General features: G+C 51.4%; 2 protein-coding genes across 2 annotated transcripts; both read right to left on the bottom strand.

Annotated features, from left to right (window-relative positions):
- Positions 1–5,214: 5,214 nt before the first annotated feature.
- Positions 5,215–12,361, bottom strand: LOC103460457 (uncharacterized). Its single transcript, XM_081613687.1, has 11 exons — positions 11,798–12,361; positions 11,200–11,401; positions 10,933–11,134; positions 10,695–10,863; positions 8,806–8,899; positions 8,683–8,721; positions 8,537–8,590; positions 7,263–7,390; positions 6,996–7,131; positions 6,852–6,922; positions 5,215–5,749 (listed from the first exon to the last, which is right to left on the bottom strand). Exons 1-11 carry the CDS (start codon positions 11,990–11,992, stop codon positions 5,519–5,521), a joined length of 1,521 nt encoding a protein of 506 aa, XP_081469813.1. The 5' UTR covers positions 11,993–12,361; the 3' UTR covers positions 5,215–5,518.
- Positions 12,362–14,595: 2,234 nt separating this feature from the next.
- hsdl2 (hydroxysteroid dehydrogenase like 2) lies at positions 14,596–22,011 on the bottom strand. Its single transcript, XM_081613242.1, has 12 exons — positions 21,315–22,011; positions 20,233–20,396; positions 20,064–20,162; positions 19,875–19,989; positions 17,784–17,887; positions 17,585–17,683; positions 17,315–17,509; positions 17,170–17,241; positions 15,319–15,462; positions 15,112–15,240; positions 14,859–15,035; positions 14,596–14,798 (listed from the first exon to the last, which is right to left on the bottom strand). Exons 1-11 carry the CDS (start codon positions 21,329–21,331, stop codon positions 14,920–14,922), a joined length of 1,254 nt encoding a protein of 417 aa, XP_081469368.1. The 5' UTR covers positions 21,332–22,011; the 3' UTR covers positions 14,596–14,798; positions 14,859–14,919.
- Positions 22,012–22,208: the final 197 nt, after the last annotated feature.

Here is a 22,208-nt window from a genome sequence, read left to right as displayed (position 1 = left end):
TCCCAGCCCTGCACAGAACCTCATGTCCTCCATGTTAACTCTGTTTATACTTTAGCATATTTCAAACATACTTACATTTGTGAAAGTACACTTTAAGTATACTAAGTATTAAGAGTACTAAATATATCTGAAGTATACAAAAACTACACTTGTATCAATTTCGGAATTAGAACTTTAAACACACTTCAACATAATTCTACCAAAATACACTTTTAATAAACATATTAAATAAAAGTATACTTTAAATGAACTAAAATATAAACACTGCTCAAACACTTAAACAACACAATATAACTTCTGTGAAATCAAACTGTCCACTTAGGAAGCAACACTGATTGACAATCAGTTTCTCCTGCTGTTGTGCAAATCGAATAAACAACAGATGGAAATTATTGGCAATTAGCAAGACACTCTCAATAAAGGAGTGGTTCTGCAGGTGGGGACCACAGACCACTTCTCAGTACCTATGCTGTCTGGCTGATGTTTTGGTCAGTTTTGAATGTTGGTGCTGCTTTCACACTCGTGGTAGCATGAGACGGACTCTACAACCCACACAAGTGGCTCAGGTAGTGCAGCTCATCCAGGATGGCACATCAATGAGAGCTGTGGCAAGAAGGTTTGCTGTGTCTGTCAGCGTAGTGTCCAGAGGCTGGAGGGGCTACCAGGAGACAGGCCAGTACACCAGGAGACGTGGAGGAGGCCGTAGGAGGGCAACAACCCAGCAGCAGGACGGCTACCTCCGCCTTAGTGCAAGAAGGAACAGGAGGAGCACTGCCAGAGCCCTGCAGAATGACCTCCAGCAGGCCACAAATGTGCATAGAAGCCAACTCCATGAGGATGGTATGAGGGCCCGACGTCCACAGATGGGGGTTGTGCTCACAGCCCAACACCGTGCAGGACGCTTGGCATTTGCCAGAGAGCACCAGGATTGGCAAATTCGCCACTGGCGCCTTGTGCTCTTCACAGATGAAAGCAGGTTCACACTGAGCACATGTGACAGACGTGACAGTCTGGAGACGCCGTGGAGAGCGGTCTGCTGCCTGCAACATCCTTCAGCATGACCGGTTTGGCAGTGGGTCAGTAATGGTGTGGGGTGGCATTTCTTTGGAGGGCCGCACAGCCCTCCATGTGCTCACCAGAGGTAGCCTGACTGGCATTAGGTACCGAGATGAGATCCTCAGACCCCTTGTGAGACCATATGCTGGTGCGGTTGGCCCTGGGTTCCTCCTAATGCAGGACGATGCTAAAGTTGAGTAAAATTAGACAATTTTAAAATGTCGGTAATAAAACAAAATATTTTAATTACCTTGAACATCTTGTGTAATTAATCTTTCCATGTAATTTTAGCCTAAAACAATGTAAGTACTGTAGTGTAGTTATGCATTTCATTTACAAAAGACTTATGAGTAATTAAAATTGTAGTTTATTAGCAATAGCAGGAAATCAAAAATAAAAATTAAGTGTAATTTCAATACATTACTAATATATTAATAGTATATTTTAAATATATTAAAAGTATATATTTTTAATATAATTATAATGATATACACTCAAAATATACTAATCAAGCTCTTGAATAGTACATAAGAAAAGTATACTTTAAGTACACTAAGTACAACTTGAAGTTGTTCCAAAAAAGTACAGTTTAAGTGCATCAATCAAAGTAAAGTATGTTAAAATTTAATATACTGTTTTTCTGCCGCCATGTTCTAGATTACAGAGCTGCTGAGCTTTTTGTAACAAGAATGTATCAAAGTTCAATAAAAGTATTTAAACCTTGAGTTTGTTGTTCTTTGGATATAATATAAAATATATATTGAGCTTCATTTAAGCTCAATATAAACTATATGAAAAGCTTCATATAAAAGTTAATCCTAGGGCTTTTTAAAAACCTCTAAGCAGTTTCCTATGATAAAACTACGCAAAATAAACATATTAAAAAATATATTAAAAATATATAAGAAAAAATATATGTTCACAATTAGGGGGAAATGATCAGACATGGAAATCTCACTAAAACTTTTCTAGATCAAACATGAGATCAGAGTAAATCAGGGGGTCCAAAGGGGGTCCTGGAGGCCCAAAGGGGGTCATGTAAGCCCAAAGGGGGTCCTGGAGGCCCAGAGTGGGTCCTGGAGGCCCAAAGGGGGTCCTGGAGGCCCAAAGTGGGTCCTGGAGGTCCAAAGTGGGTCCTGGAGGCCCAAAGGGGGTCCTGTAAGCCCAAAGGGGGTCCTGGAGGCCCAAAGGGGGTCCTGGAGGCCCAAAGTGGGTCCTGGAGGTCCAAAGTGGGTCCTGGAGGCCCAAAGGGGGTCCTGTAAGCCCAAAGGGGGTCCTGGAGGCCCAAAGGGGGTCCTGGAGGCCCAAAGTGGGTCCTGGAGGTCCAAAGTGGGTCCTGGAGGCCCAAAGGGGGTCCTGGAGGCCCAAAGGGGGTCCTGGAGGCCCAAAGGGGGTCCTGGAGGCCCAAAGGGGGTCCTGGAGGCCCAAAGTGGGTCCTGGAGGCCCAAAGGGGGTCCTGGAGGCCCGGCATCCTGCATGTTTTAGTTCTCTCTGGTTTAACGCACCTGGATCAAACGAAGCTCATTAGAGGCCTGAGAGGAATGTTGACCTGCTGAACAGGTTGTTTCTACCAGCAGGGAGAGAATAAAACCTGCAGGATGCCTCAGGACCCCCTGGAGTAAAGAAACATGGCCGACTATGAAGAAGAAGGAAATGGTTTGGATTTAACAGAGAAAGAACCAACCTTTACGACGGATCGTCTTCGTTGTTTTGTCTTCTGTATCCATGATTCCCTCTGAGTTTCCATCGCCTCGCTGTCTGACTGGAGGTGGTAGGAGCTCATCCTGGAATCGGTCGCTTGCCGGTTTGAACCTCTGCCCCCTCGTTGTGTCGTTGGGGAGACGTTTCACCTGCCTGGCTGGTCAGAGGGGTTGGTGGCCCCAGTGGCTTCTGTCAGACTGCATGGGGCAGCTGTGGCTACAAGGTAGTAGCTTGTCCAGAACATGTGTCCTAACCTAACCCTATTACTAAATTACCTGTGAATGTTCAGATTCTCACCTTGCCCCATCTCTCATCCCACCTTAACTTCAAACTCAAGAAGCCTCAGATCCTTCCACTGTAGACGCGTCCCACATCAGTTCACCAATGATTCAAGTGACCGCTCAAACCATTAAGTTAATCTATAACTTAATATTGATTTCATATTTATGATGCCTCTTGGGAAAGAGGAGTCATGTGTCGGTTTATAAGTACTTTGGCTCAGCATTTCAACGACCCAGTCGACGTGGTGGAGGAAGTCATCAACCACGTTGAGGACAATCCAACCTTTGCCTCGTTTCTCCACCCGCATCAGAACCAACTCTCTGTCTGACCAAACCTCCAGGGTTTGACAAGCAAAGGTCATGAAATTTGGGCCATTTATTCAGGAAGCAAAGAATGTCACTCACTGCCAGGCAGAGTCTGGGACGGGGCAGTTTTACTATAGTTTACCCCTTCACAAACTTTATAAAATAAACTTGAATCACATTAAACCCAGAAAATAGGAGCAGATGTTCAAACCTTTTGAACACCAGGAGCGATTTCCAGTGTCTCCCTTTTGTTTTACCAGATGAAGAAGCTGGTTTCCTTCGCACACCAAGGCAAAACGACCCAACTCTGCTGGCATGTGCAGACCAGGCCCAGAACCCAGAACCTGGTGGAGACCCTGCATCCCAACTCTAAAGTCTGCAAAGGTATAATGCTGAGGTGTAGCATCACAACTACTAACCTTTAAACTGCAGAGAAACTCAGCCTTGTTGTTATTTAAACCACTTTACTGAAAGCCACAATCTGCTGTTGCTGCAGCTCCTTCACTGCCTCAGCGACTTACAGGTGGTTCTCATGAATCCTTTTCATGATGGGAATCACTGCAGGCAGTGAAGCTTTTGCTCCAGGCTGTGGTTGTACTTTTCCATTTCTACATTAGTCAACACAGGAAAAGCAAGTTCCTCAACACGACGAACTCTGTAATTACGAAGCACGTGGACACAGCCTCTAGCGTCAAGTAGTGGTATTTTACCAATATGGAGGCAGCTGGGCAGGTCACATTGAAGGTCACATTGAAGGTCACACAGAGGGAACAGCTCATGCAGAGGAGTCATAGAAATATGTCTGCTGCTCTCCTGACTGATTCAAAGTGGACTGAGCTTCATGAAACCCAGTTTCTCCCCATCACTACCTGCTCCAGCCATTAGCAAGAAGAAGAAGCTCTGATTGAACCCGTAACTGTTGGACGAATAAACCACAAGACATCACTTTATGCTGACGATGTCTGGAACAGTCAGTTCTGCATGTACTTGAATATAACAAACAGCTTTTTATAGGATAACGTGACCCGTTAGCTTATCGGGTTTTTACACTTCGACTGAGTGAAGGGTCTCCTGGTGATGCCATCACAATACAGGTTGACTATCGCTGAACTCTGGGGCAGGAGAAAAAGTTTGGGAATCCCTGCTAAACTATGGTTTCAAACTTCATCCAATCTGAATGAAATCCCAAAATATTCCCAGATGACTGTTTATACATGAAATAAACATATTTCCATGTCCGTTTCAGCATTTCAATGTCAAAATAGACGTCAGTGTCATGACTGGTGGTGGAATGGACCCAAAGGTACGGAGGCAGAAACAGCAAGTTAACGAAAGTCAAATTAAAACTACTGAACAGAAACAGGAAAACAGGAGGAATACAGGGAGCCAGAGCAGAGCAAAAACAGAAGGAATACGGGGAGCCAGAGCAGAGCAAAAACAGGAGGAATACGGGGAGCCAGAGCAGAGCAAAAACAGGAAAACAGGAGGAATACAGGGAGCCAGAGCAGAGCAAAAACAGGAGGAATACAGGGAGCCAGAGCAGAGCAAAAACAGGAGGAATACGGGGAGCCAGAGCAGAGCAAAAACAGGAAAACAGGCCTCAGGGTAAAGCAGCAGAAGATGAGGCAATTAAATACCTGGATGGAGAACGATGAACAAAAGACCCGAGCTGATTGGCTGATGGGTTTCAGGTGAGAGGAGAGAGAGGAAGTGACACAGGGTGGGAGCGAGCGAGAGCACACCGGGTCCCAGGAAATGAATAACACTAAAGAACTAGACATAATAAACTAGAATCACTAAGAAAAGCCTGAACTAAAGAAAAACAGAAACACGGTCGAACTAATCAGAGGAAGAATAAAGAACAGAAAAGTAATCAATCAAATTTAATTTGTTGATGAAACTAAAATCAATAAATCAGATCCAGAAAAGGGTAAATGATCATATTTCTAGCATTGAGCTCAATATCAAAACCACATAAAAAGTATAAACTCATTAAAACCAGAAATATGTTTAACAGCATCAACGATTGATTAGACATTCAACACAGAGCAGAACGTTTCCAATCAGTTTAACCCAAATCAATACGTTGATCAGAAAGATTATTAAAATAAAATCAACGTTCCATGAATAAACCTCAGCATGTAGATTAACGTCAGAGATGAAATTAAATCGTCTTAATCATCCGGACCGTTTCCCTCCTGCAGCCTGTGGACTCCCAACACGGCCAGAGCCAGAACCTCCAGCAGAACCTCGGGCCGCCGGTCCCACGCCGCGCTCAGCTCCACCAGCGTCTCGCTGGACCCACAGAGGACATCCGCCGCCCAGCGCAGCTCCCCGTCCTGCTGCAGGGGGACAGGGGGACACGCTGGGAGACTGGGCTCATCTCCGTCCTTCAGAGTGTCCACCTGGAGACAGCAGGAGACAGGATGAGGGACAAGGAGACAGGAGGAGACAGAATGAGGGACATGGAGACACAAGGAGACAGGATGAGGGACATGGAGAGGATGAGGGACAAGGAGACAGGATGAGGGACATGGAGACAGGAGGAGGGACAAGGAGACAGGAGGGGACAGGATTAGGGACATGGAGACAGGATGAGGGACATGGAGAGGATGAGGGACAAGGAGACAGAAGGAAACAGGATGAGGGACATGGAGACACAAAGAGACAGGATGAGGGACATGGAGACAGGAGGAGACAGGATGAGGGACAAGGAGACAGGAGGGGACAGGATGAGGGACATGGAGACAGGATGAGGACAGGATGAGGGACATGGAGACAGAAGGAAACAGGATGAGGGACATGGAGAGGATGAGGGACAAGGAGACAGAAGGAAACAGGATGAGGGACATGGAGACACAAAGAGACAGGATGAGGGACATGGAGACAGGAGGAGACAGGATGAGGGACAAGGAGACAGGAGGGGACAGGATGAGGGACATGGAGACAGGATGAGGACAGGATGAGGGACATGGAGACAGAAGGAAACAGGATGAGGGACATGGAGACAGAGGCCAGGGTGGACAGTCCTGTCCCACTCTGACCCTAATTTGTCCATTACGGATTCATTCCCACCAGTTCTGTTCAGCTACTTCTATCCAACTCCAGTCTCTCTGCCTAGTCAAAGTCCGGTCCGGTTGGTGGGGTGTGACCTCCTATTAACCTCTGACCTCTGTCTGGTTCGGCTTGAATGTGAACACCAAGCTCCAAAAGCAGGAAGTGGACTACAGCGCAGGGCATTCTGGGTAAATACAACCAAAACTAACATGTTAGCCTAGCGCTAGCAGCAGGAGGGGACAGGATGAGGACAGGATGAGGGACATGGAGACAGGAGGGGACAGGCTGGTTTGACTCAGAACCACAGCAGCTGGAGGAGCAGAGGATGGAGTTCTGGTTCCAGTAGAACCGGGTCGACTGGACCATCAGGAGGGAAACGTCCTCAGTGTCTCATTTGGACTCATTTTTTCACAGACAGACAGACAGACATAGAGTGTGAGAAGCACGAACCAGCTGGACGAGGACTGTCAGAGTTTCAGGAGCACAGGAGGTCAAAGGTCGCACCTCGACCTCTGGCAGACCTGCAGAAAACAGAAGGACTGAAGGCTGCAGCTCAGACGATTGACCACTAGGGGGCAGCAGCATCAGACTCACCGTCCATGGCGCAGACCAGAAGATGGACAGCGTCCCTCACCTTGGAGGACACTTTGGACTCATTCAAGACGTCCATGAAGGACGAAACGACCTTGGACGGGGGACGCTCTGGTTGTCCTCTGCTGCTCTGGTCCAGCTGACAGGAAGAGGAGAAGAAGAATCACCGTCTGATCAGACGCTAACGTCTGGAGGCTAAGCAGCTGACAGGAAGTGAGGTCAGAGTGAAGGTCATGTCTGTGTCAGAGGTCAGCTGGAGGTCAGCCGTACCGTTTCCTCCAGCTGGCTGAGAGCGCCGTCCTCCTCCAGAACCTCCCTCAGCGTCTTCAGCAGGTTCTGCCGGGTCGCCTGAGGGAGACGAGTGAGCGGCTTGAGGAGGAACGCCTTGTTCTGGATCCCTGCAGGACGAAACAGCAGGGCCAGGGTCAGGGGTCAGGTCAGGAGGCAAAGGTCAGGGGTCAGGTCAGGAGGTAAAGGTCAGGGGTCAGGTCAGGGGTCAGGTCAGGAGGTAAAGGTCAGGGGTCAGGTCAGGAGGTAAAGGTCAGGGGTCAGGTCAGGAGGTAAAGGTCAGGGGTCAGGTCAGGAGGTAAAGGTCAGGTCAGGAGGTAAAGGTCAGGGGTCAGGTCAGGGGTCAGGAGGTAAAGGTCAGGAGGTAAAGGTCAGGTCAGGAGGTAAAGGTCAGGGGTCAGGTCAGGAGGTAAAGGTCAGGGGTCAGGTCAGGGGTCAGGTCAGGAGGTAAAGGTCAGGAGGTAAAGGTCAGGAGGTAAAGGTCAGGGGTCAGGTCAGGGGTCAGGTCAGGAGGTAAAGGTCAGGAGGTAAAGGTCAGGAGGTAAAGGTCAGGTCAGGAGGTAAAGGTCAGGGGTCAGGTCAGGAGGTAAAGGTCAGGAGGTAAAGGTCAGGAGGTAAAGGTCAGGTCAGGAGGTAAAGGTCAGGGGTCAGGTCAGGTCAGGGGTCAGGTCAGGAGGTAAAGGTCAGGGGTCAGGTCAGGAGGTAAAGGTCAGGGGTCAGGTCAGGAGGTAAAGGTCAGGGGTTGCTGTCCTTTCGGGTCCATCAGGATGTTGAACGTCGTCAATCAACTGATCAGAAATCTGATTTCAAAGCGTTTCTATTGCTGAGGATGAATTATTGATTTGTCTCGTCATGTGAAGGAAACAAACTAAAGTTAAAACTTTAGCTGCTGATTTAGAATATTAATAATTAAACAATGATCAATAAAATAGATCATATTATTGATGATCTATTGGAGCAGACTCTGAAACCCGATAACGATCCATGCAGCTTCATCCTGACAGAAAACGGCCTATTAAAGTAAAATCCACCTCTGGCTGAACGTCTGCAGGAACCTGGGCTGGTTCTGCTGGAGCCGTCCCAGTAAGACCAGTACTGGAGCCACTGGTCACCGGACCGGACCGGACAGAAAACCTGATATCAGTTACTCCTACAGACCGGATCGGACCGGACTGATCGGACCATATTTTACAGTATATGAACAGAAGGAGCAGCGGGATTTAATCTGATGAAAGTTCCCATGTTGCTCCTGGTACCTTCTCTGGCCTCCTGCAGCTGATCTGGATCAACGCCGTCATGTGTGAACAGGCCTGGAAACAGGAGTCACACCGTTAGAACACACCAGCCCTGATTGGTCCACCAGCCCTGATTGGCTAAAGAACAGCTGAAGGGAGGAACTTACCCAGGTTCTTCCTGTGAGCCCACGGTCCAAAAGGTATTTCTGGTTAAAACAAGCAGAAACGATGATGAAACTACAAACCAACACAGCAAACGTCAGGAAGTCGTTTCCGTTCTTCGTCCTCACCGATCGTCTCGTCGTCCCACAGGATCTCCTGAAGTCCAAACGCAAAGGTGGACTTCTCTAGGACGGTGAAGGTCGTCTCCTCCGTCCTGCTGCCCTGATGAGGAGACAGAGGAGGGAAAATAAACTCATGGGGCCCATCGTTCTCTCCTTCAGGGCCCATCATGGGGTCCATCGTTCTCTCCTTCAGGGCCCCATTATGGGGCCCATTGTTCTCTCCCACAGGGCCCATCATGAGGTCCATCGTTCTCTCCTACAAGCCCATCATGGGGCCCATCGCTCTCTCCTACAGGGCCCCATTATGGGGCCCATTGTTCTCTCCCACAGGGCCCATCATGAGGTCCATCGTTCTCTCCTACAAGCCCATCATGGGGCCCATCGTTCTCTCCTACAGGGCCCCATCGTTCTCTCCTACAAGGCCCATCATGGGGCCCATCATTCTCTCCTACAGGGCCCATCATGATGCCCATCGTTCTCTCCCACAGGGCCCATCATGGGGCCCATCATTCTCTCCTACAGGGCCCATCATGATGCCCATCATTCTCTCCTACAGGGCCCATCATGATGCCCATCGTTCTCTCCCACAGGGCCCATCATGATGCCCATCGTTCTCTCCCACAGGGCCCATCATGGGGCCCATCATTCTCTCCTACAGGGCCCATCATGATGCCCATCGTTCTCTCCCACAGGGCCCATCATGGGGCCCATCCTTCTCTCCTAGGGGCCCGAAGTGGGGCCCATCGTTATTTCCTACAGGGCCCATCATGATGCCAATCGTTCTCTACTACAAGGCCCATCATGGGGCCCATCGTTCTCTCCCACAGGGCCCATCATGGGGCCCATCGTTCTCTCCTACAGGGCCCATCATGATGCCCATCGTTCTCTCCTACAAGGCCCATCATGATGCCCATCGTTCTCTCCTACAGGGCCCATCATGATGCCCATCATTCTCTCCCACAGGGCCCATCATGGGGTCCATCGTTCTCTCCTATGGGGCCCATCATGGGGCCCATCGTTCTCTCCCACAGGGCCCATCATGATGCCCATCGTTCTCTCCTACAAGGCCCATCATGGGGCCCATCGTTCTCTCCTACAGGGCCCATCATGATGCCCATCGTTCTCTCCTACAGGGCCCATCATGGGGCCCATCGTTCTCTCCTACGGGGCCCATCATGGGGCCCATCGTTCTCTCCTACAGGGCCCATCATGGGGCCCATCGTTCTCTCCTACGGGGCCCATCATGGGGCCCATCGTTCTCTCCCACAGGGCCCATCATGATGCCCATCATTCTCTCCCACAGGGCCCATCATGATGCCCATCATTCTCTCCTACAAGGCCCATCATGGGGCCCATCGTTCTCTCCTACGGGGCCCATCATGGGGCCCATCGTTCTCTCCTACAGGGCCCATCATGATGCCCATCGTTCTCTCCCACAGGGCCCATCATGGGGCCCATCGTTCTCTCCTACGGGGCCCATCATGGGGCCCGTTGTTCTCTCCCACAGGGCCCATCATGATGCACATCGTTCTCTCCCACAGGGCCCATCATGGGGCCCATCGTTCTCTCCTACAGGGCCAATCATGATGCCCATCGTTCTCTCCTACGGGGCCCATCATGGGGCCCATCGTTCTCTCCTACAGGGCCCATCATGATGCCCATTGTTCTCTCCTACAGGGCCCTCCATGGGGCCCATCGTTCTCTCCTACAGGGCCCATCATGATGCCCATCGTTCTCTCCTACAGGGCCCATCATGGGGTTCCTTCAGCCTGGTTCTGATCCGGTTCCTCAGAACAGAAACCTGTCAGCTGAAGTTCTCCTGAGCTGAGGCTCCAACAGGAAGTCAGGTTCTACTTCCTGTGTGGAAGGTGTGTGATGTGCCGGACTCGGCTCACCTGGACCAGCAGCTTCAGGAGCCTCTGGCAGTTTCCTGAAACGGACCGGTCCTGAGCCGACTTCCGGATCATCCTCACCGGTCCGGTGTTGTAAAGCGTCTCGTGAACAAAGGCCAGCTTGTCCTTTTCCTTCAGCATCAGCAGCTTCATCTTTCCCTTTTCTGGCTTCCTGGCGACGAGCAGAGGGACCCGTCAGAACCGGTCCGGACCGCCGGGTCGGCACCGGATGGCGCCCTACCTGCCGCTGAAGGTCTTCCTCACGCCTTTCAGGTTGGCTTTCTTCTTCTTGATGCTGACCGGCTCCACCAGGCCGTCCACGGAGTCGGACTTTGCAGCGACCGCCGCCTCGCCAACCGTTGGGTGTCCTCCGCCCAGCTCTCCGCCGCCGCTGCTCTCCACCGACGTCTTGAAGTCCTTCACCAGCAGCTCTTCTTCAACCTCTGGCAGGAAGGTTAAAGGTCACAGAAAGGCTCCAGGTGCCGCCGCCGTCGGTCAGGAAACCCACCTGGAGAGAAGCCGTCGTCCTCCAGCAGCTCCGGTAGGGTGCAGTCCAGCGGCGTGTACTTGGGGTAGCTGAAGAACCGGCCCTGGCTGACCCGGACCAGAGTCAGCAGCTCCACCTTGTGGTTCAGGTTGGAGTTGGAGATCAGCTCCTCATCCGCCCCCACGCTCCTCACCACAGCGCTGGTTTCGTCTGCAAACATCTTCTGTTGGGATGAAACGGGGAAACCAGTAAAGACCTGGGCGGATCCAGTTTGGTCCAACTCTGCGTCCGTCCGTCTGTCCAATCCTGCCGAGGAGCAGAACCCTGGATCTGCATCCCAGCTCTGGTGACCCAGAGCCGAGAACGTCCCCCTGAGGTTCAGGTCCAGTCCAGGTCCAGGTCCAGGACCAGGACCAGGTTCAGGTCCAGGTCCAGGTCCAGTCCAGGTCCAGGTTCAGGTCCAATCCAGGTCCAGTCCAGGTACAGGACCAGTCCAGGTCCAGTCCAGTCCAGGTCCAGTCCAGTCCAGTCCAGGTCCAGGTCCAGTCCAGGTCCAGTCCAGTCCAGTCCAGGTCCAGGTCCAGGTCCAGGTCCAGGTCCAGTACAGGTCCAGTCCTACCTCTATCTCTGTCCTTCTGTCCCTCTGTCTCCGTCTCTCTGTCCTCCAGCTGCTGCTCTCGTCCCTCGTTGAAGTGAACCAGCAGCAGAACTCCTGCGGTTCCCTGGAAGCGGTTTGGACCCGAGCCAGCGTCTGTCCTCTTCTGTGGAAGGAAACCAGACAAACAACAACAAGAGGCCGGATCCGGGACAACATTCCTGAACAGCTGAGCTCAGGTGGAAGGAACCGGAACCGACTGCTGGCACCACGCCGGGCCGCAGAACCTCAGGGGTTCAGCACAACCCACATATGGAGGCCTTGGTCCTCAACAGGGCCGTCGCAGGTTCGATTCCCGGCCTGGTGACCTTTGCCCCGTGTCCTCCCGTCTCTCATTTCCCACCTTCATGTCCATTAACTGTCAAATAAATGAAACTAGAGCCAATAAAACGTTAAAAAACCAAAATGTATCACCTGAGATCATCACCTGAAATGTTCACTTACCTGGAACATGTTAAATACCACAAATATGTATTAAAGTGTGATTGTTTCATTACACAGTAAAGATGGGCTGTTTCACCTGGTTGGTGTCATGATGTGGTGGTGGACGTACTTTATGTGGATGTTATAAGAATAAACCAAAATAAACCATAAAGTCCTGACAGTTTACAATACACAGTGGTGCAGTGGGTAGAGCTGTTGCCTTGCAGCAAGAAGGTTCTGGGTTCGATTCCCGGTCTTTCTGCATGGAGTCTCCATGTTCTCCCTGTGCATGGTGGGTTTTCTCCAGGTACTCCGGTTTCCTCCCACAGTCCAGAAACATGTCAGATTGATTGGTCTCTCCAGATTGTCCCTAGGTGTGAGTGTGTGTGTGGATGGTTGTGTGTCTCTGTGTTGCCCTGTGACAGACTGACGACCCGTCCAGGTGACCCGTCCAGGTGACCCCGCCTCTCACCTGAAACATAAGCTGGAGAGGCAGCAGCTCCTCCTGACCCCAATGGATGGAGAAACTCCAAAGCACACAAAGAAGCAGTTCATATATATAGATCCTGTGGAGCTTCCAGATCCAGACAGACAGGATGGTGATGGAGAACCAACTGGACATTGGCTAGCTCCATGGCTAGTTAGCTCCATGGCTAGCTCCATGGCTAGTTAGCTCCATGGCTAGCTCCATGGCTAGTTAGCTCCATGGCTAGCTCCATGGCTAGCTAGCTCCATGGCTAGCTCCATGGTTAGCTCCATGGATAGTTAGCTCCATGGCTAGCTAGCTCCATGGCTAGCTCCATGGCTAGCTCCATGGCTAGCTCCATGGCTAGCTAGCTCCATAGCTAGCTCCATGGCTAGCTCCATGGCTAGCTCCATGGTTAGCTCCATGGCTAGTTAGCTCCATGGCTAGCTAGCTCCATGGCTAGCTCCATGGCTAGCTCCATGGTTAGCTCCATGGCTAGGTCCTTGGCTAGCTCCATGGGCAGCCCCATGGCTTGTTAGCTCCATAGCTAGCTAGCTCCATGGCTAGCTCCTTGACTAGCTAGCTCAGCTCTCTGCTGCCTCACCTGCTGAGCTGCTGGACATTCAAAACGCAGATTTAGAAGAAACGATGATCAAATTTGGTTAAATAAAGTTTATAGTCCAAACCACAGGGTAGATATAGCAACACATAAATGACCTTTTTATTATGTTTTTCCACTCTGACAGGTGAGGCTCCGCCCACCTCACCTGCCCACATCACCGACATGTTTATGGCAAAGTTTAGTTTCACCTGAACCAAAAATCTGACACAGTTTTATGTTTTTGCAACTGAATCTGAGCAAAAGCTAAAAATGTTTTCTGGAGACACAAAGTCTGGTTTGGGTTGGTTCTGTTGGTTCTGCGGCCCGGCGTGGTGCCAGCAGTCGGTTCCGGTTCCTTCCACCTGAGCTCAGCTGTTCAGGAATGTTGGCCCGGATCCGGCCTCTTGTTGTTGTTTGTCTGGTTTCCTTCCACAGAAGAGGACAGACGCTGGCTCGGGTCCAAACCGCTTCCAGGGAACCGCAGGAGTTCTGCTGACTCTATGGCTAGCTCCATGGCTAGGTCCTTGGCTAGCTCCATGGCTAGCTCCATGGCTAGCTCCATGGCTAGCTCCATGGCTAGCTCCATGGCTAGCTCCTTGGCTAGCTCCATGGCTAGCTCCATGGTTAGCTCCATGGTTAGCTCCATGGCTAGGTCCTTGGTTAGCTCCATGGACCTAGCTCCAAGGACCTAGCTCCAAGGACCTAGCCCTTGGAGCTAGGTCCTTGGAAACAGGGACCTAGCTCCAAGGTGAAACAGTGCTGTTTCACTGTTGAAGTGAAGACAGAAGGACAGACGGACGTTTTACATCCTCCTGCGTTGCCTCATGGCATCAATGAAGGAGTAAAATCTAACTGTCCTCCTGCTCCAAGACGTCCATCCCTGCAGCAGCCATCAGATTTACTGAGGTCAGAGGTCAGAGCAGCTCTACCGTCCAGCAGCCTGTTGTAGTGAAAACCCTCAGCACTCGGATCAACGTCTGTCCTACTGCAGACGGTTCCAGGAACCTAAACCCTGGTTTTACTTTAGCGGCTGGCAGGAAACTCGGCCGCCATTTTGCTTCCTTCCCTCCAGACGACCTGGAAACATCCTGCAGCTCCTCCTGCTCCAGATCCAGTCAAAGCTCGGTGGCCGCCGCCGCCGTGCTGATGACGGCTTTATGTTTCCATGGTAACATGGACAGCAGCGGCCCTTTATGACGTCATAAATCACCGTCAGTGTTGAGCATCTGCTCAGAATAAAACATCTGTGTAAAAACCGAACCTGAGACGATGTCAGTTTGATTCCTTTATTTTCTGTTACCGTGGCAACACAATCAGCTGTTAGTCGGGTAAGAAAATCAGTTCAGAAACATCCAGACGGCGCCGTTACCGTGGGATCCTGTTCGTCGTCATGGCAACGGCGGTGCGTTACACAACGGGATGCGAGTTTGTCGTTAAGGCAACACGTACAGCTGGAAACGGCGAGGAGGCGGGGCCTCGGCCCGGTGGGCGGGGCCTCTGCCCGGTGGGCGGGGCCTCTGCCCGGTGGGCGGGGCCTCTGCCCGGTGGGCGGGGCCTCTGCCCGGTGGGCGGGGCCTCGGCCCGGTGGGCGGGGCCTCACAGCTTGGCCTTGCTCATGCGGCCCATCAGCTTCTCCAGCTTGATGGCGAGCGTCATGTCGCCTTTGATGCGCAGCTTCCCCGTCATGAAGGCCATGGTCGGCTTCAGCTGCCCTGCAGGCACAGCGGGCGGCCGTTACCATGGAGACGGCACCGGGCAGGCGCCGGGCCTCCCGTCGCTTCAACTCACCCGCAAACATCTTGGCGAAGTCGCCGGAGTCCATCGCCATGACGACGTCGGCCTTGGCGGGCGGCTCCCCCTGACCCGCGCTGCCGGAGCCGCTCTTCAGGTCCAGGAACCAGACGCCGCTGTGGTCGCCTGACACGGCAGGAAGACGTTACAGGAGGCGCCCGGCGCCGACCGGCCGGCCGCATGTGGACGGGCACTTCCTGTTACCTGACAGGTCGAAGCGGTACACGCCCTGAGTCGCCTTGACGACGTCCTCATTGATGACGCCTCTGATGATGTCAAAGGTGTTTCCTATTGGTCCGCCGGAAAGGGGCGTGTCCGAGGGGGGCGCTTTGAAGGCCGGCGTTGCCCCTGGCAACAAGGAGCTACACATTAGCATTGGGTACACTGTAGTACCCTGTAGTACCCTGTAGTACCCCGTAGTACCCTGTAGTACCCTGTAGTACCCTGTAGTACCCTGTAGTACCCTGTAGTACCCTGTAGTACCCCGTAGTACCCTGTAGTACCCTGTAGTACCCCATAGTACCCCGCAGTACCCTGTAGTACCCCGTAGTACCCTGTAGTACCCTGTAGTACCCCGCAGTACCCTGTAGTACCCCATAGTACCCCGCAGTACCCTGTAGTACCCAGCAGTACCCTGTAGTACCCAGCAGTACCCTGTAGTACCCCGCAGTACCCCATAGTACCCAGCAGTACCCTGTAGTACCCTGCAGTACCCTGTAGTACCCTGTAGTACCCAGCAGTACCCAGCAGTACCCTGTAGTACCCAGCAGTACCCTGTAGTACCCAGCAGTACCCAGCAGTACCCTGTAGTACCCAGCAGTACCCTGTAGTACCCAGCAGTACCCCGTAGTACCCTGTAGTACCCAGCAGTACCCTGTAGTACCCTGTAGTACCCAGCAGTACCCAGCAGTACCCTGTAGTACCCCGTAGTACCCTGTAGTACCCTGTAGTACCCAGCAGTACCCTGTAGTACCCAGCAGTACCCTGTAGTACCCTGTAGTACCCCATAGTACCCTGTAGTACCCAGCAGTACCCTGTAGTACCCAGCAGTACCCTGTAGTACCCCGTAGTACCCTGTAGTACCTTGTAGTACTCCGTAGTACGCTGCAGTACCCTGTAGTACCCTGTAGTACCCCGTAGTACCCTGTAGTACCCAGCAGTACCCTGTAGTACCCAGCAGTACCCTGTAGTACCCTGTAGTACCCCATAGTACCCTGTAGTACCCAGCAGTACCCTGTAGTACCCAGCAGTACCCTGTAGTACCCTGTAGTACCCCATAGTACCCTGTAGTACCCAGCAGTACCCTGTAGTACCCAGCAGTACCCTGTAGTACCCTGTAGTACCCCATAGTACCCTGTAGTACCCAGCAGTACCCTGTAGTACCCAGCAGTACCCTGTAGTACCCAGCAGTACCCTGTAGTACCCCGTAGTACCCTGTAGTACCTTGTAGTACTCCGTAGTACCCTGTAGTACCCCGTAGTACCCCGTAGTACCCTGTAGTACGCTGCAGTACGCTGCAGTACCCTGTAGTACCCCGTAGTACCCTGTAGTACTCCGTAGTACCCTGTAGTACCCCGTAGTACCCCGTAGTACCCTGTAGTACGCTGCAGTACGCTGCAGTACCCTGTAGTACCCCGTAGTACCCTGTAGTACCCTGTAGTACCCTGTAGTACTCCGTAGTACCCTGTAGTACCCCGTAGTACCCCGTAGTACCCTGTAGTACCCTGTAGTACGCTGCAGTACCCCGTAGTACCCCGTAGTACCCCGTAGTACCCCGTAGTACCCCGTAGTACCCTGTAGTACCCTGTAGTACCCCGTAGTACCCTGTAGTACTCTGTAGTACTCTGTAGTACCCCGTAGTACCCTGTAGTACCCTGTAGTGCTCTGTAGTACCCTGTAGTACCCCGTAGTACCCTGTAGTACCCTGTAGTACCCCATAGTACTCTAGTACCCCGCAGTACGCTGCAGTACCCTGTAGTACCCAGCAGTACCCTGTAGTACCCTGTAGTACCCCGTAGTACCCTGTAGTACCCCGTAGTACCCCGTAGTACTCACCGTGCTGCTCCATCTGTTGGACCAGAGTCTCCGGCGCTTCGTCCAGGAAGAAGTCCGGCAGCAGTGGGTGGCCTGTGGACCAATCAGAGGCCCCGTCAGCGTCACATGGTGCCGGTGAGTCGCCCAGGTGAGAGGTGGGACTCACCTGGCTGGACGGCGTACTGGTCGAAGTCTTTGACGCCGTGCTCCTTGAGGACGTCCTCGTCCACCAGGAAGTGACCCGTGTAGTCCTTGGGCTTGGACAGAACGGCGTAGGCGGCGTCCGCCATGATGTCTGCCGTACGGCACTGCTTCCCGATGCCGTCGCCTCCCAGCATGTCCATGGCCGCCGTCTGGATCGCTATGGCAACAGAAGGCGGGGTTAGAGCGAAGCCTGCTAGCATGCGCCGCTCCCAGGAGTTGCTAAGGCTCTGACCGGTTCTGGGCCACAGGGCGTTGACGGCGATTTGACCTCTGAACTCTTCGGCCATTCCCAGGACGCACATGGACATGCCGTACTTCGCCATCGTATACGCTGCCAAACGACAACATAAATTACTGATGAGGCGGTGGGGCCTCCAGCTGGTTTCCACGGCTACATGGAGGGGGAGGAGTCATCTGGTTTCTATGGCTACCGGTGTGGTTCTTGAACCAGACGGGGTTCAGGTTGAGGGGCGGCGACAGGTTCAAGATGTGAGGACGGCGACTCTTCAGCAGGTGGGGGATGACCAGCTTCGACCTGAGAGGCACAAACACGCCTCGTTAAGGGCAACTCGTTAAGGGCCGCTCGTTAGCAGTGGCTCGTTAAGTACAGCTCGTTAAGGGCCGCTCGTTAGCAGAGGCTCGTTAAGTACAGCTCGTTAAGGGCCGCTCGTTAGCAGTGGCTCGTTAAGTACAGCTCGTTAAGGGCCGCTCGTTAGCAGTGGCTCGTTAAGTACAGCTCGTTAAGGGCCGCTCGTTAGCAGTGGCTCGTTAAGTTTAGCTCGTTAAGGTCCGCTCGTTAGCAGTGGCTCGTTAAGTGCAGGTCGTTAAGGGCCGCTCGTTAGCAGTGGCTCGTTAAGTTTAGCTCGTTAAGGTCCGCTTGTTAGCAGTGGCTCGCTAAGTTTAGCTCGTTAAGGTCCGCTCGTTAGCAGTGGCTCGTTAAGTACAGCTCGTTAGCAGTGGCTCGTTAAGTTTAGCTCGTTAAGGTCCGCTTGTTAGCAGTGGCTCGCTAAGTTTAGCTCGTTAAGGTCCGCTCGTTAGCAGTGGCTCGTTAAGTACAGCTCGTTAGCAGTGGCTCGTTAAGTTTAGCTCGTTAAGGTCCGCTTGTTAGCAGTGGCTCGTTAAGTTTAGCTCGTTAAGGTCCGCTCGTTAGCAGTGGCTCGTTAAGTACAGCTCGTTAGCAGTGGCTCGTTAAGTGCAGCTCGTTAGCAGTGGCTCGTTAAGTGCAGCTCGTTAGCAGTGGCTCGTTAAGTGCAGCTCGTTAAGGGCCGCTCGTTAGCAGTGGCTCGTTAAGTGCAGCTCGTTAAGGTCCGCTCGTTAGCAGTGGCTCGTTAAGTGCAGGTCGTTAAGGGCCGCTCGTTAGCAGTGGCTCGTTAAGTTTAGCTCGTTAAGGTCCGCTTGTTAGCAGTGGCTCGCTAAGTTTAGCTCGTTAAGGTCCGCTCGTTAGCAGTGGCTCGTTAAGTACAGCTCGTTAGCAGTGGCTCGTTAAGTTTAGCTCGTTAAGGTCCGCTTGTTAGCAGTGGCTCGCTAAGTTTAGCTCGTTAAGGTCCGCTCGTTAGCAGTGGCTCGTTAAGTACAGCTCGTTAGCAGTGGCTCGTTAAGTTTAGCTCGTTAAGGTCCGCTTGTTAGCAGTGGCTCGCTAAGTTTAGCTCGTTAAGGTCCGCTCGTTAGCAGTGGCTCGTTAAGTACAGCTCGTTAGCAGTGGCTCGTTAAGTACAGCTCGTTAGCAGTGGCTCGTTAAGTGCAGGTCGTTAGCAGTGGCTTGTTAAGTGCAGCTAGTTAAGGGCTACTCGTTAGCGGCGGCTCCTTAGCACACAAACTGCATGGTAATGTTGAATAAATAATTGTGTTTTCCTTTCTCTTTTAGCTGCATACTCATGTGTGTACACACACACACACACACACACACACACACACACACACACACACACACACACGTGTAAAGCTAAGCCTAATGTGGGCGTTCCCACGTTAGGGAACATTAGCAGTTAAGATGGAGGCTGACAAAGGGAACTTAGCTCTTGTCAGGGGCCATTTTGCTCCGTTAGCTCATAAGGGTAGCATGCTAATGCTAATGGACCAGCTGGTCTCCAGCCTCAAACATCAGAACCTGATGCAGGACTGAAGACTGTGGCACTTTGAACATTAGCAGGAAGATTGCATTTTGTTCCCAGTGTTCCCAGCGTTCCCAGTGTTCCCAGCGTTCCCAGTGTTCCCAGTGTTCCCAGCGTTCCCAGTGTTCCCAGCGTTCCCAGCGTTCCCAGTGTTCCCAGCGTTCCCAGCGTTCCCAGTGTTCCCAGCGTTCCCAGCGTTCCCAGCGTTCCCAGTGTTCCCAGCGTTCCCAGTGTTCCCAGCGTTCCCAGTGTTCCCAGTGTTCCCAGCGTTCCCAGTGTTCCCAGTGTTCCCAGCGTTCCCAGTGTTCCCAGTGTTCCCAGTGTTCCCAGCGTTCCCAGTGTTCCCAGTGTTCCCAGTGTTCCCAGTGTTCCCAGTGTTCCCAGTGTTCCCAGTGCTCCCAGTGCTCCTACGTCAGGTATGTCCCTCTCAGGTTGATCCCCAGCATCAGGTCCACCTTCTTCATGGGCGTCTCCAGCGTTCCCGTCAGGTTGATGGCGCTGGCGTTGTTCACCAGGATGTCGATGCCTGCCAACCACAAACGACATCAGTGATGACGTCACCGCTGACATCACGGCGAACCAACCAATCGGGCGTTTTACCCCCAAACGTTTCCACGGCTTTCTGCACGGCCGCCCCGATCTGCTGCTCGTCCCGGATGTCGACGACGCAGGGCAGCGCCTTCCCTCCGGCCGCCTCCACTGGGACACACAGCAGCAGCAACTGGTCAGAACCGGGCTGAACCGGACCCGACCCAGCAGCTCGCCTCACCTTCGTCTGCCGCCGTGAAGATGGTCCCAGGAAGCTTCGGGTGCGGCTCCGCCGTCTTGGCGGCGATCACCACGTTGGCGCCGTCCCGAGCGGCTTTGAGGGCGATGGCCTTCCCGATGCCGCGGCTCGCTCCCGTGATGAAGAGCGTGCAGCCGGCGAGCTTCCTGTGGGGCGACGGCAGCGCCGTGACATCATCACTACTAATAACTGACCTCCGTTTGGAGAAGCTGGGGGGTCAGAGGTCAGCCAGGACAGAGGTCAGCCCAATGTAAACCAACTGACTCTCTCTCTCTCTCTCTGCCAAAGATCCTCTGGCTGCGCTGCAGCTCCCTCTAGTGGCTAAACAACCTGAATACAGTCTGGTGCTAAGCTAACAGGCCCAACCGGACCAGAACCACTCAGAGAGAAGGGGTGAAGGAGAGAGGGTCACACAGTGCTGCCCCCTGCTGGGTGGAGGCATTAATGTCACTGGAGAAATGCTGCAACTTCAGCAGGAAACAAACTCAATTATTAAAATAACTTCACCATTATTATGCATTTCATTATTTACTCTTAGTTAGTTCACCTACAGAAATAACTAGGTCTGATTTACTATTCAATCTAATTTTGTTGGTTCAACATTTTTGATCTTTCAAAATAAAAGCCTCGGCAGAGCAACAATACTGCCAGCGTTTATTTTGAAGGAGCTTTTCCTGCCCGTCAGCTTTTTATTTTTTTCTATATTCACATTATTTTAAAAACATCCGAACTAAAATTAATCATTTTAATGTCAAATATTCATGTAACAACCGGGAATCCGGTAAAAGACACCGGAAGCGCCGTTAGCCACGAAGCTAACAGAAGCTAACTGCTCATTCAAAGAACCACGTTAAACTGCCTTGCTCAAAGGTCAGCGGGCAGAAGGAGCGGAACCGAGTCAAACCCGGTATTACGATCAGAACTGCTCCTGTGTCAGTTCGGCTCGGGAAAACCAGTTACTGGTCATTTCCCAGTGACACCAGAGCAAAACCAGTACGGAGCCCAGCGGCCTGCTGGTTTCTGCCTCGGTTCTGACTCGGTTCCGACCCGGAGCTCAAACTCACCCCGAGTTCTGCAACATGACGATCCCAGAGCAGAGAACCAGCAAACACCAGCAGCGACTTTTATTCACCTTTCACCCACTTCACGGACCCGTCACACCGGATGTTACGTCTTATTAACATCCGGGTTGTTCAACAAAGATCTTCTCTGAACAAGATGCTGCTTCTCCTTGATTTTACTCATATAAATATACAGATTTACATACTTATACATAACCGTAATTACCCATTTATATCATAAACACAAATAAATATCTAATAAATTAACTTTCTCCTCGTATATCTTCTCTCTATTTCATATTTATGACATTCTAACATGTTTTATCGTTTCATATTTTTCCACAATCATCACATTTTCATGTTTTTGTATTTTAAAGTGTATAATTAAGTCCTGAATGTCCAAATCTTCACCTTGTTTTCTCTCTTTCCTCGTTTCTGTTTCTTCTCCTTCAATCTTCTGAATGTTCTGTCTGTGACCTTTGACCTCTTCCTGTTTTATCTTCATCCTCCTTTTTGCCAAACTTTCATCAGTTTCTCTTCAACAACATTCTTTCCTTCAGATTTAACTGTAATTTTATTCTGATTTGCCATTTTATCTGCCTTCTCGTTTCCAATATGAAACACAAACATAAATATTAAACCATGTTTTGGATTCTGAGTAATGAAATATAATGAAATATCTCTAATAAAATGTCCGTCCTACCATCTGTTTATGTGTTAAACTTAATGCAGAGCTTGAATCTGAACATTTTATCGTTTTATGTCTTCTATCACTGTAAAGCTAATAATAATATTAATATTTCCATCTGTGATTCATTTTCCTATTTTTATACTGAATTCTGGTTCTACTAACATTATTCATATTTTCCAGTTATTTCTGATGCATCAGTATAAATG

This window comes from Poecilia reticulata, chromosome 12 (assembly GCF_904066995.2).
Source record: "Poecilia reticulata chromosome 12, P_reticulata-male-v2, whole genome shotgun sequence".
Lineage (NCBI taxonomy): Eukaryota > Metazoa > Chordata > Actinopteri > Cyprinodontiformes > Poeciliidae > Poecilia > Poecilia reticulata.
Note: the sequence above shows the minus strand (reverse complement) of the source record. Positions and strands in the feature narration are given on the sequence as shown.